We start from the raw sequence: 15,309 nt of genomic DNA on the forward strand, positions 1-15,309 counted from the left end.
TAGGTAGGTCATTTCCCTATTTTATATTAAACAAAAAAGCAAATAAATCAAAGAAACATAAATACACTCTACTTAGTTTTACCTTGCTAACATAAAATGAAATTATATAACCAAGAATGCCGTTCTGGATTGAATTTTTCAGGCTGAGTTGTGTGTATGGTGAGGTATTAGTTTCAGGCAGCTAATTCAGATGCATTTGATCCCTGTGTGGATTTGCCTCTCTTTCTCTCTGTAAAATGTACAGGGAAAAGGATGACTTCTAATGTTGCTTTTCCTACCTTACTGAACTAATACGTTGAAATACCTGGTGTAAATAATCTCCCCATTGTCCCAGGGCCAGGCAGAACTATTTAGGGAGCTATTACCCCCCTCTTTTACCAGTGTAATGTGAAATATATAACAGAAAATGGAGTAGTACATAAAATATACCATTTTACAAACCTGTGATGCATCATAATCTGAATCCATGTTAGTGGTATCACAGCTGTCTCAAAACGGAAATTTAAGAATTTCAGAGAGCTCAGAGACAGGAATCAATTAAGGTCTCAAAAATTATCTTGTGAAACAATACAGAAAAGACTAGATTTCAGAAAGGCATGAGATCTAGCAGCTAATGGCAAACAATAAATTTAGGTAATTAAAGACCAGATAATTTCTTACCTTCATTACAAACTTGGTATTAAAAATGTGTTTTTATTTCATATTCTAAATGTGAAAGAAATGCTTGGTTACCTGTGATGATTTTCTGGAACTTCCTGGCAGTTATGCAGCATTTTTACACACAGCTTTGTAGATTGATGATGCATGTCACATATTGACATGTGTGACGTGACGTACACGTGAGCGTCATTTAAGGACATTGTTAATTGTTCTGTGTAACAGATGACAAAGAACGGTACGGTGGAATCTGAGGAAGCCAATACACTGACTCTGGATGACATTTCTGATGATGATATTGATCTAGACAACACTGAAGTAGATGAGTACTTCTTTCTCCAACCCCTGCCTACAAAAAAGCGGCGGGCGTTGCTGCGAGCTTCTGGAGTGAAGAAGATTGACGTGGAAGAAAAGCATGAGCTGCGAGCCATTCGCTTGTCCAGAGAGGATTGTGGCTGTGACTGCCGTGTGTTCTGTGACCCAGAAACTTGCACCTGCAGTCTTGCAGGCATAAAATGTCAGGTAAATGTCTACATTATTGTCATTATTTAATTGTCTAGGGAGGGGGAAGGTTGTGTGTTCGTGCACATGTGTGTACTTTCTGTTCTTGAAGTTATAACTATTGGAAATTAAGCATTAGGCAATAACACTTGTGGATGTCCAACTTGGTTTTTAAGGCCTTGTTTTAAGGTTATATAGTGGGCAACCAATACAATCTCCTAAAATATCTTTAATATGATTTTCGGCACATGCATGGCTTAGGGTGTTTTTTTGTTCTTACACAAGTATTCTGCTCCTCATACTCCTTTTAAGCCTTTATCTAAATAGGCAGGTGCAGACAACAGAAGAATAAGTAGCCTGCAGATTTCAGAAGGGATATTACCTTTTATTTTAGAAACAATTAGCAGACACTCCAAATGTGAATTACAGTCCAAACTCCATGGGAAACAATAAATGACATTCTGCGATACTGTCCTTTATGTAACATGTATGATACGTAAAATCTGTGCATGATACCTTTGTACTGCCTACATGCAAATTTATCTGCTAATATAGCAGATTTTTCCTCTACAGACTGAAGAGGTATTTCATATTGTACATTTGCATAGTGTCAGCTGTACATGTCCCAAAATGTTCCCTAAAAGATATTTCTGCTAGTTCTGCTGAGTTGCTGTTGTGCAGCTGAGTTTTCTTCCTGAATGCATTTTTCATCATCTCATAAATCCAAGCTAAACTTTCTCTGCTATTTTAAATAATGCAGTCTCTTTGCTGTTCCTGTTTTCATCTCCACATGTGGGGAAGATGAACTGGATTATGTTGTGTGGTTCTCCTGCTCATATTTGATGTTTAGGTGTTACAGTGCAGGTGAAAGTCACAGACCTTAGGCTGTCTAATCAAACTTGCCACCACATGGATTCAGTCACATTTTCAAAAGATACTAGATGTAGAAGTTCTGTGCCCAGTCTGTTGAGCTTACAGTGTTGCATCTAGAATTGGCTGGATCACCTTTGAAAATTCACTTGAGTTTTTGTTCCTGTATTCTGGGATCAGGTGTCCCGATTGGTAACTTTATAAAGGTTTTTGTATATAATTCATTTTTGTATATCATTCATTTTGTTTCAATGAGTGTCTAGTTTCCATGAATTTTACCAAATTTTAAGGTGTGTCTAGTAATGTTTTTGCCTGGATTTGAGCACAAAATGAAGTAAAGCTATAGCAGATCAAGAAATTGCAAAGCTACCTATTTTTTGTTCCACTGTGTAATAAATAACCTGTGGAACAGAATCAATTTTCCCTCCTCTGCAATAGTGGAGCATGTCCAGGCCCCAGGTTACTGTTCTCTCGATACTGCTAAACTCCAGGACTGACTCCCTGAATGATTGTTAGCTTTGACTTATTCTACCAGCATTTCTCAAGGTGAATCCAACTTCACCTTTGTATTTCTCTAAGCTCTGTCATGTCACCAGGCTTTTGCTTCCTATTGTTAATCTGTATTCTCTTTTTTAAAAGGTGGATCGTATGTCTTTTCCATGCGGTTGCACTAAAGAAGGGTGTAGCAATACAGCAGGTAGAATCGAATTTAACCCTATCCGTGTACGGACTCACTTTTTGCACACGATAATGAAACTTGAATTGGAGAAAAATAGAGAGCAGCAAGTTCCAGCACTCAATGGCTGTCACACTGAGATAAGTGCACACAGTAGTTCCATGAGTCCAGGACCCCATCCAGTTGAATATTCGATTGCAGAAAATTTTGAGATTGAAACCGAAGCCCCGGCTACAGTTATGCATTCCCAGTCAGCCGAGGACTTGGACTGCCCAGGGGAAGAGGAGGAAGAGGAAGATGGGAGTAGCTTTTGTAGTGGAGTTACAGATTCTAGTACACAGAGTTTAGCCCCTAGTGAATCAGATGATGATGAAGAGGAAGAGGAAGATGAGGAGGAAGATGAGGAGGAAGAAAAAGCAGATGATTTTGTAGAAAGTATGAGCTCCCATGCTGATATGGTGCCTCTTCCTTCTGTCCTTTGCTACTCTGATGGAACTGCTGTGCATGAAAACCACTCTAAAAATGCCTCATACTATACTAACTCTTCAACTCTGTATTACCAAATAGAGAACCACGTTGCTGGCACTGCTAACCAGATCGGTGAGACTTACTCAGAAAGGGATGCTGTCAAGAATGGTAGTCTTTCTCTGGTGCCTTACAACATGACTTCAGAACAGTTTGTTGACTACACACGGCCATCAGAGGAAACTTTTAGCAGCCCTCATTACCCTTCTGCCAACCCCTCAGTGATTGTTTGCTGCTCATCTTCTGAAGGGGATGGCAGTGCTCCCTGTAACAGTCTATACACTGAGCATAGGCCGAGTCACCCACCAGTGGAATTTCACTCATACTTGAAAGGTCCTTCTCAAGATGGCTTTGTTTCCGCTTTGAATGGTGACAGTCATGTGCAGGAACACCCTGCTGAGAATTCTCTAAACCTCCCAGAAAAGAGCAGACTGCACGAAGAGTGCATCAAATCACCAGTGGTAGAGACGGTGCCTGTTTAAAATTAAATTATTCTAGGACTGACTTCCTGTGTTAAAATTCACTCCCATTGGATTTTCCTAGAAACTTACTTTTTTAAGAGGTAGACAATACTTGGACTAGTCAATGTTCCAGACACATTTTGTTTTCTCAAGCTACACTGGCAGTGATATTGCACAAAACCAGTTCGTGTAAAGATTTAAATAAAAATAATCAAACCCTTTTTTTGATAAAAATAAAACAGATAAGTAAAAACACACCAAACATATTTCAAAGTAGCCTGCCTATGAACGTATGTGAAACCCGCCAAGCTATCTGAATCAAAACTTCATGTTTTTGACTGTCGGGCCTGTGCAAGATTGTTAAAAATGATACTTTGAAATAATCATGTTTAGAGTCCTAATTTTCAACATATCTGAAAAGATGGTAAGTTTAATGTAAAAATAACTACTGTACAAAAAAAAAGTTTTAATTGTTCTGTACTGTTTGTATTTTATTTATGGTAGCTTAATATTCATGTTTTGATAAAAATGAACAGCATGTTCATTTGAGCAGAAGATCCATAGTTACTCATGAAGAGCATGTCCACTTTTCATCTGGAGTACCTTGTATTCTTCCTTATTTTTTCCTAATACTGTTTCTGATAAATCATCTTGAAACACAATTTTAGAGTGCAGTATTTTTCTCTTTTACTGTTCTTGACAAACAGAAGAGTCAGAAAGGGGACATTTACATCTTCTAGACTAGAGAAAGGTAGACAATCCTCCATTTAAAACTAAAATCAGTGGCATTCCAGAACTAGTACCCCCTCCCCAAAGAAGAATGATCTTGTATATAATGGCAAAGCAGTAGCTTAAGCTCACACAGCACCTTCAGCCCAGCCACCGTTCAGATCCTTACGCACTTTAGTGCCACTTTGCAGTACTGTAGGAACTGCAGGAACTGTGAACCTCTTCGGAGAAATGCCATAGCTCCAGACCCTGAGGCAATGTAAGATCTTAAAAGTCACTGTAACAAAACCTGTACGTTTCTCCCAAGCCAGTTTATGAATATGTCAGTATGCAATTTATAAAAGCAGAGCCTTACTGATCAAAGTTTAAATAAAACATGGAAAAAAAAAAGTGGAAGAGTCTAGATTGCCTAAATTTTTATGACATACAAGACTGGCGCTTTTGTGGACTTGTGATTGTATCTGAAATTTAGTACCATTTGGTCTTATCAGGAAACAGTCCATTCAGTGAGGAAAAATAGCTTCAGAAATTTTGTGTCTACAAAAGTCTGCAAGCAAAAGAACGTGTGCATCATATGGATATCCATTACATTGTGATCCACTTGTTTTTAAATGGGAATGAAACTATCTTTAATTTATTAAACAGACTTGCTTTTGTCTAGAAAAGGAGGCATAGGAATCAGCTTTTCTCTGCACTGGTAATTCTGCACTGCCTTATTTTGATTTCAAAATCTATTTCAGCATTTTTGTTCTTCTCATACTGAGATTTCATTTATTATACATCAATAGTTGAAATGTAGGCCTGTCCTTTTTGTCAAAATATGGATCAGCATCTTCGTTTTTATCTGTGTCAAATCTAGTTGGTTAAAAGTGTGCATGTAAACACAGTGTAAATTTCTGTAACAGTGATTCTTCTTGTTAGAAGCTCTTTAAAACATCATGTACAGTACTCCAGTAGAAAAACTGCCGATGTAAAATATGCTTTTCAAAAAAAAAAAAAAGAGCTAACTTAATTGTTTTTATATGAAATCTGGGCGAAGTGATTTCTTGTATTTATGCTAAATTAGCAAAATATTTTTACTCCATGTAGTAGCTGGAAAGGTTTTTTATTTGTTTCCACAAGAAGTCCTACATGTTTTATATGAACTGCATTGAAAAGTCTAGTTCTCTAGGGACTGGATTCCAAACTTGCAAAGTATTCCATCTCCTGGGAAAGCGCACTCATGTTGGTTATCTGGCTCAGCAATTCCACAGCCTCTGTTCCTCACAGTCACAGACCACTCTAGTCTCTTTCTCTAAGGCTGAGTAGCCAGGTAAGTGCCTGTGTTCTCCAATGCCATACAGCAAATACCCATGATTTTTAAAGAGAAATGTGCTAGTCCTTAAAGTTCTGCACTTAAGAATAAATTTTTCTGTTCAAGATATTCTAAGGGCAAATATAACAAGTCTTTGTGTATATAGGGGTCTTGCTTTAACAGCGGGCTTAACCTAGGCACTCCCTTAACACCAGCACCAAAAGCACAAATCTCTTCTGCTTGAGCTGGACAGTAGATGAGGATAAGTAGCAGCTCTTTAACTTCAGACTGTGTTGGAGAGACACACACTTTACTGGGGTATTTCTCTCAGGGGAAAGTTAAATTAAATCTTTTGCTTTGTTATTCATGCCTTTACTGAGCAATAAGAAATTATTTTCTTGGCCCCTGTGCTTTCACATGAAAAATATCTTTAATAAGCACAGTAAATGATTAACTTTACAAAATACTTCTCAGCTAGCTTTAAATACTGAGGTGATGATTTTTTAGTATTTCCATTGGCACAGATTTCTGATCTCAGTCCTCTGTAATACTAGCATCAGTAAAAACTTTGGAGTATTTGGATGTGTAAGTTCCATGCCATTGGGGCATCAGGGGTCAATACAGCCAAATTCTCTAAAGCCTGCAGCGTAGGATAACAAGGAGTACCTTGTAAGAGAGAAGTAGAGGGAGTGGGGACTATAGAAAGCATTTGTGATACACTGTTTTCCTATGTTTGAAGTAGCTCATTCATGGGAGTCACAAAGTAAAATGTGCAGAATGAAGATTTAAGTTGAAAAAATATTCCAAATTGACTGGATGGTGATAATGTAACTAATAATACTTTTCTTTTGATGCAATATGGTATTTTGTGATCAAGATTTGGTCTCAAGATACAAAGTAAAGAAATCTTCTTTAGTTCTTACAGTAAGTTGTAAAGTCAAGTCTGTTTATAATTCATGGAGAGTTCCTGGTAGCTACTATTAATAATACCACCACACCTTCTAAAATAGATAAACTCATACTGAGGAAGAAACATGTAACCGCTCTTTTTTTCAAGAGGTTAAGCCTGTTGCCCGGCCAAATCCATGCCAGCAAATAACAAAGCTAAAGCCTTTTCTAGCATGTATAAGTTAACTAGAGTGATTAAAAAAAAAATAGTTGAAACCCTGACCAAAACAGGTAGGTCAATTTAGCTGAAATCTAGAGTAGGATGTAGAAATCAGGTGAGAGTCAAGTTTCCCATCACTTGATTAAACTTTGATTTATTTTTTAGAACAAAAAGCCATACTCTTAATTTAAGGAAAAGCAGGCTTAAGTCATGGGATGGAAAATATTTTAGTGTTATTTTCTGGGCTAGTATGTAATAATACATGCTGTGTCCCATTTCCCAGCTGGTTAATATTCATGTTGATAACCAGTCCTTTCATTTTGGGTAGGCTGTTTCTTTGTGATAAAAGTATTATGTTACTAAATGATAACCAGCAGTATTTGCTTCTGTATCAACACAGCGTATTATTTGTGGAAATATCTACATTACTGATAGTCTCTATCAGCTTTATTTTCAAGATATCTGGCTACTGATAAACACTGCTAAAAAGCCCTGTATATATTTGTGATTATATTGCATCATTCACAAAAATGAGTCAAACAAAAGTATTTTCCTTTCTTGAAACAAACTGGAATTTTCAGGCAAACCATTATTGGAACAGCACCTAAAAGCCTTTCCTCTCTTGGAAAAAGGTGCATTGTTAAATATACATAAAGCTTTAATTGATGCTAGACATGAAATTAGAATTTCGTTGGCACGATTACAGCAATTGCAATTGTTGCTTAAGAGCTGTTACTCATGTCCATTGAAACATCCTTAAAATTAAAAGCTGGTCAGAAGCTTCTAATATTCTTTGTTGAGCTGTATGCCACGTAGATCAGAAAATTCTAGATTTGTAAAGCTTTACAATTTTTTTATTTACATATGTTCCAGCTAGTGAATCATAATTAGAGTTGACATTTGTTTATTTTAATGCCACCGGTTCCACTCCATAGTAACTATCACTTGCTATAGATAAGGTTCAGCTGCTCCCCTGCTCTGCTAACAGTGGGATCCTGCCTTTGGTCCAAGTGCTGCAGGACCCCTGTGTGGTATTAGTGGTGCTGTTACTCACTAGATTGCTGACTGATCCCAGGCCAGATCCAGTTTCTAACCTGATCTGGCTGTTTTATTTCAGTAAACTGATCATGTTGCTTTCCCTGCCTCCCAGGCAGTACCTTCACAAACAGCTGCTTTGTTAAAGATCCTATACATATATTTGTATGCAAAACTGATATAAAGGGTTTTATTAGTTCAGATGTTCCTGACAGAAATGTGATACCCTGGATAGAGAGTACTGGGCTCAGACAGAGGAGACTTTGCTTTTGTCCTGTTGTGTCATCATGTTCTCTGTGCTCTGGTTTGTAATGTACTTGGAGATACCGTGATAAAACATAATTCTATAGAACAGGTAAAATACCATTTTATTCTTGTGTTCTGGCATCGTAACTAAATTTTTGTACTGCAGGCTACGCCATTTTCCAAATTCAGCCCAGCCCAGCTCAGAAATGACCAGAAATTATTCACTAACATGAAACATAGCTGAAATGAGGCCTCCTTTCCTTAGACTGGATTAATTAGCAGAAGTTAAAAAGTAAATTTCACAGTGAAAAATAAGACTAAAAGCTGTGTGTACTATACAACATTTACCTGTCCAGTGCTTAACATTTGAGCAGCAAGATTGTAGTTTTCCTGCAACACCATACTTGGCAGCAACAAGCAGCCTTACTCCTCTGCATGTTGTCTTCATTTGCCAGTTGAATTCTCTCAGTTGAAACTCCTTGTCTAGGCTGCTCCTGTAGCAACGCAGGTGTCCTTACTCAAACATAAAGCAAGACAGACCCATGATATCCTTTTAAAAGGCATTTGTTAAATAAGGGTCTCCACTGTTACAGCTCATGAGTTTTATAAACCAACATTCATTGTGCCAGTTGTTTTATTTCCTGAAACAGTCAGGAACAGAAGAGGATGACACAGAAAATCCGAAAGCATTTGGGGGTGTTATGCTTTCCCGCTAAGACTAAAGAGTAATTCTGTCATCTGCTTTATTATGGTTGCAGGACAGTTGATGTAAAATACTTTGAAAATCTAGAATTAACTCAGAGAATATATTCTATAGAATTTATTTCTAAAATACTAAATGTGATTACTATTTTTTTAAAATGGTAGAAAGCTGTTATTTTCAAAACAGAGTCTAGTTCACGTACATATTCCTTGGTATGAGAAATCTCAGTATTTGCCTTTTCAGTGTTTCAAAGTTTTTTTTTAATATTCTTGATTTTGCTATTCTCTGTAATCATTGTCAGTGTGCAAATTAATGTCCATTTTCTCCAAGAAGTGTCGAATCCAAAGTGCAAATACTGTGAAGTGATGAAGAAGTGCAATGTAGTTTTAAAGATATCTGAGTCTACAAACACTTGAGTTCTTCACAAGTTTTTCCTTTTCACTGTCTCTTCCCTCCCTTAAATCCAAGGCAGCTTTTAATTTTATGGATAACAGAACCAGAGTATAGTTTCCACTTAAGGATGAATGTTGTAACATCTTTGAGGACTTTTCTGCTACCCTAATAGCTGATACCCTAATAGCTGATTTTACTTTATATGAACGTCCACTTTATGAAACACCTGTTTTGCAGCCTTAGTATTTTCTTTTTAGTTCCTTCCTTCCTGTTGGTGTTTCGGAGGTCTGTTGTACAGTAAGACTTTTCATTAAAATTGAGCACAAGGGCAACTCACTGCTCTTTGTGCTCAGAATGAGATTTTGAAAAGCCAGGTTGGGTGGGTTTTTGAACAACATGATCTAATGGGTGGCGGGGGGGGGGGGGTTGGAACTAGATGGTATTTCAGATCCTTTCCTAACCAGGCCATTCTGTGATTCTAGAATTAAAATATATATTGCCCTACTGCTGTGTTTAAGGTTAGGTAGACACCCACACCTCAGAAGGTCCCACTGACTGGAGAACCATATTCTTGGTGCTCTGTGTTGCACCTTCTCAGCTGAGATCACAGTCCTTCATTCAAGGCTGGGGGTGGAACAAAAGAAAAGTCAAAAGGTAGATTTTGTACTTTATTAACACAATTATTTTAATTTAGAGCTTAGCAATGACACTTCTCTTTCATGAATGAATGTCCAGGAAACCCAAGTCAAAAAAAGTTTGTCTCTCATCTACGGTCTGGTCTAACTTCACTTTTCCAACAAACCATGAAGGTGGGATTAGCTTTTCTTGATAGGGAAAACAGTAGACGATACAAATGTGCATCATTGTTCTAATACAAGGATCAAGATAATCCTTTGTCTTCAACACTGGAGTGAATGCAGGGAGGATAGAAAGAACAGCTTAGAGGAAAAGCAAGATGAAGGCAAGAGGCAGATTGATGAAGATTATTTTTCTTTTAAAAGGCAAAATAAAGCATATTAAAAAAAAAAACAACAGAAGGAAAAAGGCAAATTATGATCTCTTCAGAGCAAGGATGGAAAAGTATATGGGCATTCACTACAAGGTTGCCCATGTTAGATTGAAATATTGTTTCTGTTATTTAATATATTGTAACCAAACATGAACTCAGTGGAAACGGGAAATGACATTTTTTCCAGACCAGTTATACAGGTGGCCATTAAATAAAAGACTTAGCCAAATCCATGGGGTAAAAAAGCTAAAAAGCAGCATCCTAGAAGCATTGCTACTATGTCACTGTTTGCTGATGGCAGTTTCAAAGACAAATTCAAAATAATTTTAATTAACTCTGCTCCCAGGTACATATTCTTATATACCCAGTTTCTCAGCTAGCAAGAGATGCTAAAAGCAAAGACAAAACGTCCTTTTATCAGCATTTTATCTTGGCATTTTCAAATGAGACTTAGTACATTATGGCAGGTAATTATTTTAGGTTTCTCCATCTTAAACTTCTAAAATACATTCTTAAGAATGAAATTTTGGGTTGGATTGTGGATGAAGGTTAACCTTGCTGGGGTAGTGGGGGAATCACTGTAAAGAACCATTTGTGAGTCTCAGATATAGATTCAGCATCAGCTTTCAGCTTCTTGAGAAGATCATGATGTGCACTGGCAGCTGGTTCTCTTAAAACCAGAAGCAAGCATGCTGTTTTTTTTTTCAAGCCATTTCACACAAATACCACAACTTCAGGTCTCAAATGCCCATGTAAACAAGGCTTAATAACTGGGCACTTCTTTTAACTGACTGTAGGCACTTCTATGGAAATAGGTCTGAAGTGTAGTTTGTGAAATATGTTTAAAATGTGTTTGATGTCAAATAAGCGCTAGACATTTAACAGTGCAAAAATAGTCAAAATCTGTAGATTACAAAACTGTTCCTAAGATCCTCAGCCTGTAATATTGTCTTAGTAAAGTTGATCTTTTAAGTTAAATTGCATTCTGGTGTAATAACCTTTTACAAATAAAATTATTAATACAAATGTGCTTGTTAATACCTGTTAATGTAAAACATGGCAGTTGCGTTATTTTGATTTCTTTCAATCTCCAACTAATAGAAATTTTGTAAAAAACACAAACAGAAAAAAAACACATTACCTTTTGTATGTTTAAAGTGTTTTAACAGACTGTATTAACATTCACACCATCTAGTACAACCCTGTCTTTTAGCAGGTTCAGCGCTCTCTGTATACATACATATATATATTTTTTTTTCCCACAAGAATATAAAATTGCTTTTGAAATTTTTGTTGGCAAGTGGTAAATAGTACATCATGGCATAAACTCAGAAGCACTTAAGTTGATGGTCTTTCAGACAGGTAATCCATTCAAATGGGACTAGTAAAAATGCGTAATTGCAGCCATAGTTTAAAATTTGTACATTACTTCTAACATTACTAATTTCTGAGAAAAATAATTGTTATGTACTTAACATTTTCCATTACAGATGATCTTGCATACTAAAATTATGGAGGTCTCAACAGTTAAGCAAGATATTTAATTGGACTGCTGCTTTTAAACTGTTTGAAGAAGCAAAGGGAAAGAAAGTTCATCTTAAAATCTGTATATGGAAATAATTTAAAGCTTCATGAACTACACATTTCCTTAATTTCCTTTTTTTAAACAAGTTGTAACATCAAAGATGCCAAAGGGTAATATAAGCTACAATAATATTCAACAGAACCTAACCTAAATCTTATGTTGTAATAATTTATTCAAATTAACTGTATTCTTCTGTATTTATATTTTCGGTATTTATTATGAATGAGATGAAATTTGATGTATTTATTGTGGCTTATTACTGCAGTGTATATATTACAAAAATGAGCATTTTTAAGTCTTAACATTAGATTTTTTGTTAATTAGTGGCACTTGTATCAGCTGTATTTTTATTATATATTGTACAATATATATTGTCCATTTGTTTGCAATGAAGTAAACCAGGTTTCTACGTTACATCCTGGCTGCCAGTGCATTGTGCGTCTCATTTCTGCTATGCAGTCACTGGAGAGCCTCTCTCAGCTAAGAGAGCTGGCATTAGTACTGCACCTCCTCCCTGACACCTGCAGAGCCTCCAAAGGCACTCTGTGAAATTTCAAGCATTTCTCCCATTCCTGATAGTCTGATAGAATAAGGAGAAGCAGATTGTGTGGAATTTTTGTGTGTTCTTTTGTTTCTAAATATTTGTATGCCAATTAAGTTAAATAAACAGAAATGCCTTCTTAGGTATATCCATTTGCCCTTTAATGATACTACTGCCTACAATTTTCTTTGGCCAGGGAAATACTGTACCTGATTCATCTGGACCTATAATTTTCATAATAAGGTGATGAAACAATTGTTTTCAACAGCTGTTGGAATAAAATTTTGCAATAGCTCTCTCTGGTGGACAATTTGCAGTAATTTTATAGATCATTTCAATGGCAACATTCAAAGACTGCTGCTAAATTTCAGGACAACTGCTTATTTTGAATACTGATGATCAGTATAGCTTCATTATGAAAATAATTAACAATCTCTGCTACCTTTTGATTCTGATATTTATTCAAACTGAGATGCACATTTATAAAAAGTAAGTTGTCCTTAAGTTTGCTTATATGATGAATTACGTATAGCTAAATTGTTTGTATTTAAAAAACCTATAAAGATGAGATGTTGTGCTCTAGATTATAAAAAAGTTCTCAAAGGAATTAGGGTATCACTTGGTAGTGGTCTGTTGGGAGTCCCATATTTGCTATTAGACTACTTTTGGCATTGCCAAGCCCTGTGGCTGCTCCAGGGCTTGCTAAGCCATACTGATACAACAAAACTATAAAACAACTTTCAACACTGGTTCTAATTCAAAATCCCAGGATGCCCACTCAGAAGTAGGAAGATTTAACACTTGTAAGTTGATCTGTTAATAGTACTCACGTGATTCTACACTCGCCCTAGAGTAAAGCAGCAATTATTCCCAAGGGGGATAAAAAAAATCCTCCGGTACGGTGGGCTGGCAAATTCCCACTGCAGTGAATAGTGTCATAACCAGCTGGAGCCACAATCAACAGTAGGGACCAGCTGTTCACAGGCAGTAGTACCCAGAGCCACAGGCCCTGAAGTCCCAAAAGGTTTAGGACCTGCTTCAACCTGCTGGGAGTGTGGCTCAACTGGCCCAGCCTGAAGTCAAGCCTTCCTCAGCACTTGTGATTACTCGCAGGGTGTGTAAGAGAGCACAGTGAGATGGAGGTTAACACTGATGCCAGCGGTTCTAGTAACCTTCAGCAGTTTATACAACCATCTGATTGAGGTACCAATTTTTACATGCTGTGTATGCAATACTATTCACCTTTGTCCCCTTCATGGGGCAGAGAAGGGCATTATAATATTACTGAAAGACTTCTGGCTTAAAAAAAACCCCAAAAGACATAAAAGAGCCAGAGAACCCCTCTGCAACACACTGCTTTTCAGCAAGCTTTTCTAATTATTTGAAACTATTAGCCACTTTCAAGAGAAAATTATCAACAGCCAGAAAATGCTGCTTTTTTATTAGCTTAAAACACCAAAATCCAACTTCCTAATAGCTAGTCATATTTCCAGATCTCTTATTGCTCTTCTAGTATTATATGATGCCAATATGTGTGTGTACACACACACACACACACAAATATTTGGAAATTCCATAGTCACTGTGACCTAAAAGTTAATTTCAGATCTTCAAACAGAACAGAACAAAAAAAGTCACTTAAAATTTTCCTCTACTTATAGATCTGCTTCCCTCTTTTCTGGCAGGTTGTAGAGAGTCCAAGACTGAACTGCTGTACTAGGTACTGCAAAATACAGACTAAAATGTCACAGTTTAAGGAATTATGATAGTTAACATACCATAAAAAAATATTATATGTATTTTGTACTAGTGATCTATGTTAGACCAGAAAAGAAGTCTCAAAAAATGAAAGGAAAATCTTTAAAAGGCCATTTTAAAATCACAAAATTAATTTCCTTTTCTATAGCTAGAACGAAATACAAAATATAATAACTAGGTGAATTGCTATACCTAATCTCTGCAAAAAAACCCCACATATATTGCTATATCTGCAAAAAACCCTACAGATAGCTCCCAAAGTGGAGCTTCTCTAGCATTGCTTAGGAAGAGGTTCCTACTTCCAAGTGCAACAGAACACTTGCTTCCTTGCAATTTAAATTCTACCCTGGATTGAAATGTTAGCTCTTAATAAAACACTCAAACAAATGGCAAAAACACAACTGATAATGAGTAGATAAATCACATTTCATATGTGCAAATCCCAGTATGACAAGCTTCTAAGAGAAACAGGTTGCATGAATAAATTATCCTTTAGTGATATTAAAAATAATGCATTTTCTGTTTAACATGAACTGAGAACTTAAAGAATAAGTACTTTTAAACTGGTATGCTAAATACCTTGTCTTCTAGAACAGGTTCCTTGGACACTGAGTTTCCATTCCATACCTAAGGTTCAACACAAAACAGCTGCTCTCTGTGTAATCTCCCATCCTCTATTCATATTCAACTGTTTTCTCATTGACCTGCATTATATTTTTCCTCAACTTCCCCATTTTATCAAGTGCATGCATTGGCCTTCAAATATTGGTTTGATCTACAAAAGTAATAACACTTTACATTCCGTTACCAAATGAAAACATTTCTCAGAGGACACAGGCAGATCTTTGTGCAGTGTTGTTCTACACAACCCTCCAGTTTCAGTGGCATGAATAACCCTTGCTGGTAGTCTTTTCAACAATTTCTGTTCACTCTGTATCAAGTTCTTTTAAGTCATACAGCTTTAACTTCATGGGATACTCTCAACAGGTGTCTCCAAAAACGTCACAAAAGCTGAGACACAACTCAATGGCATTATCAAGCCCGAAAAATAAATTAGCGTTAAAAAGCTTCTGGCAAATTATCACTGGTCCTTGCTTATACACTTTTTTGTCTTTTAGATGACTTATAAGTACTGAAAGGAATTTTTCTTTCTTTTATTCAGAAAATGAATTCATTAGTCGGGTACCATTAAATTACAAACAGGCTCCTTCCCCACCA

The 15,309-nt window shown here is 36.5% G+C and overlaps 1 protein-coding gene across 8 annotated transcripts in view; it reads left to right on the forward strand.

Moving 5' to 3' along the window:
• Positions 1-12,206, forward strand: part of CSRNP3 (cysteine and serine rich nuclear protein 3) — a 99,672-nt gene extending 87,466 nt beyond the window's left edge. For 6 of the 8 annotated variants that reach the window (XM_068195743.1, XM_068195744.1, XM_068195742.1 and 3 more), the window contains 3 exons: positions 883-1,179; positions 2,668-5,731; positions 9,717-12,206. In XM_068195743.1, the coding sequence (XP_068051844.1) occupies positions 883-1,179; positions 2,668-3,711 (1,341 nt within the window). In that variant the 3' untranslated portion in view covers positions 3,712-5,731; positions 9,717-12,206. The remainder of the gene's footprint in view (positions 1-882; positions 1,180-2,667; positions 5,732-9,716) is intronic. The other 2 variants (XM_068195741.1, XM_068195739.1) reach the window with 2 other exon arrangements.
• The last annotated feature ends 3,103 nt before the right edge of the window (positions 12,207-15,309 follow it).

Source organism: Anomalospiza imberbis, chromosome 7, assembly GCF_031753505.1.
Source record: "Anomalospiza imberbis isolate Cuckoo-Finch-1a 21T00152 chromosome 7, ASM3175350v1, whole genome shotgun sequence".
Lineage (NCBI taxonomy): Eukaryota > Metazoa > Chordata > Aves > Passeriformes > Viduidae > Anomalospiza > Anomalospiza imberbis.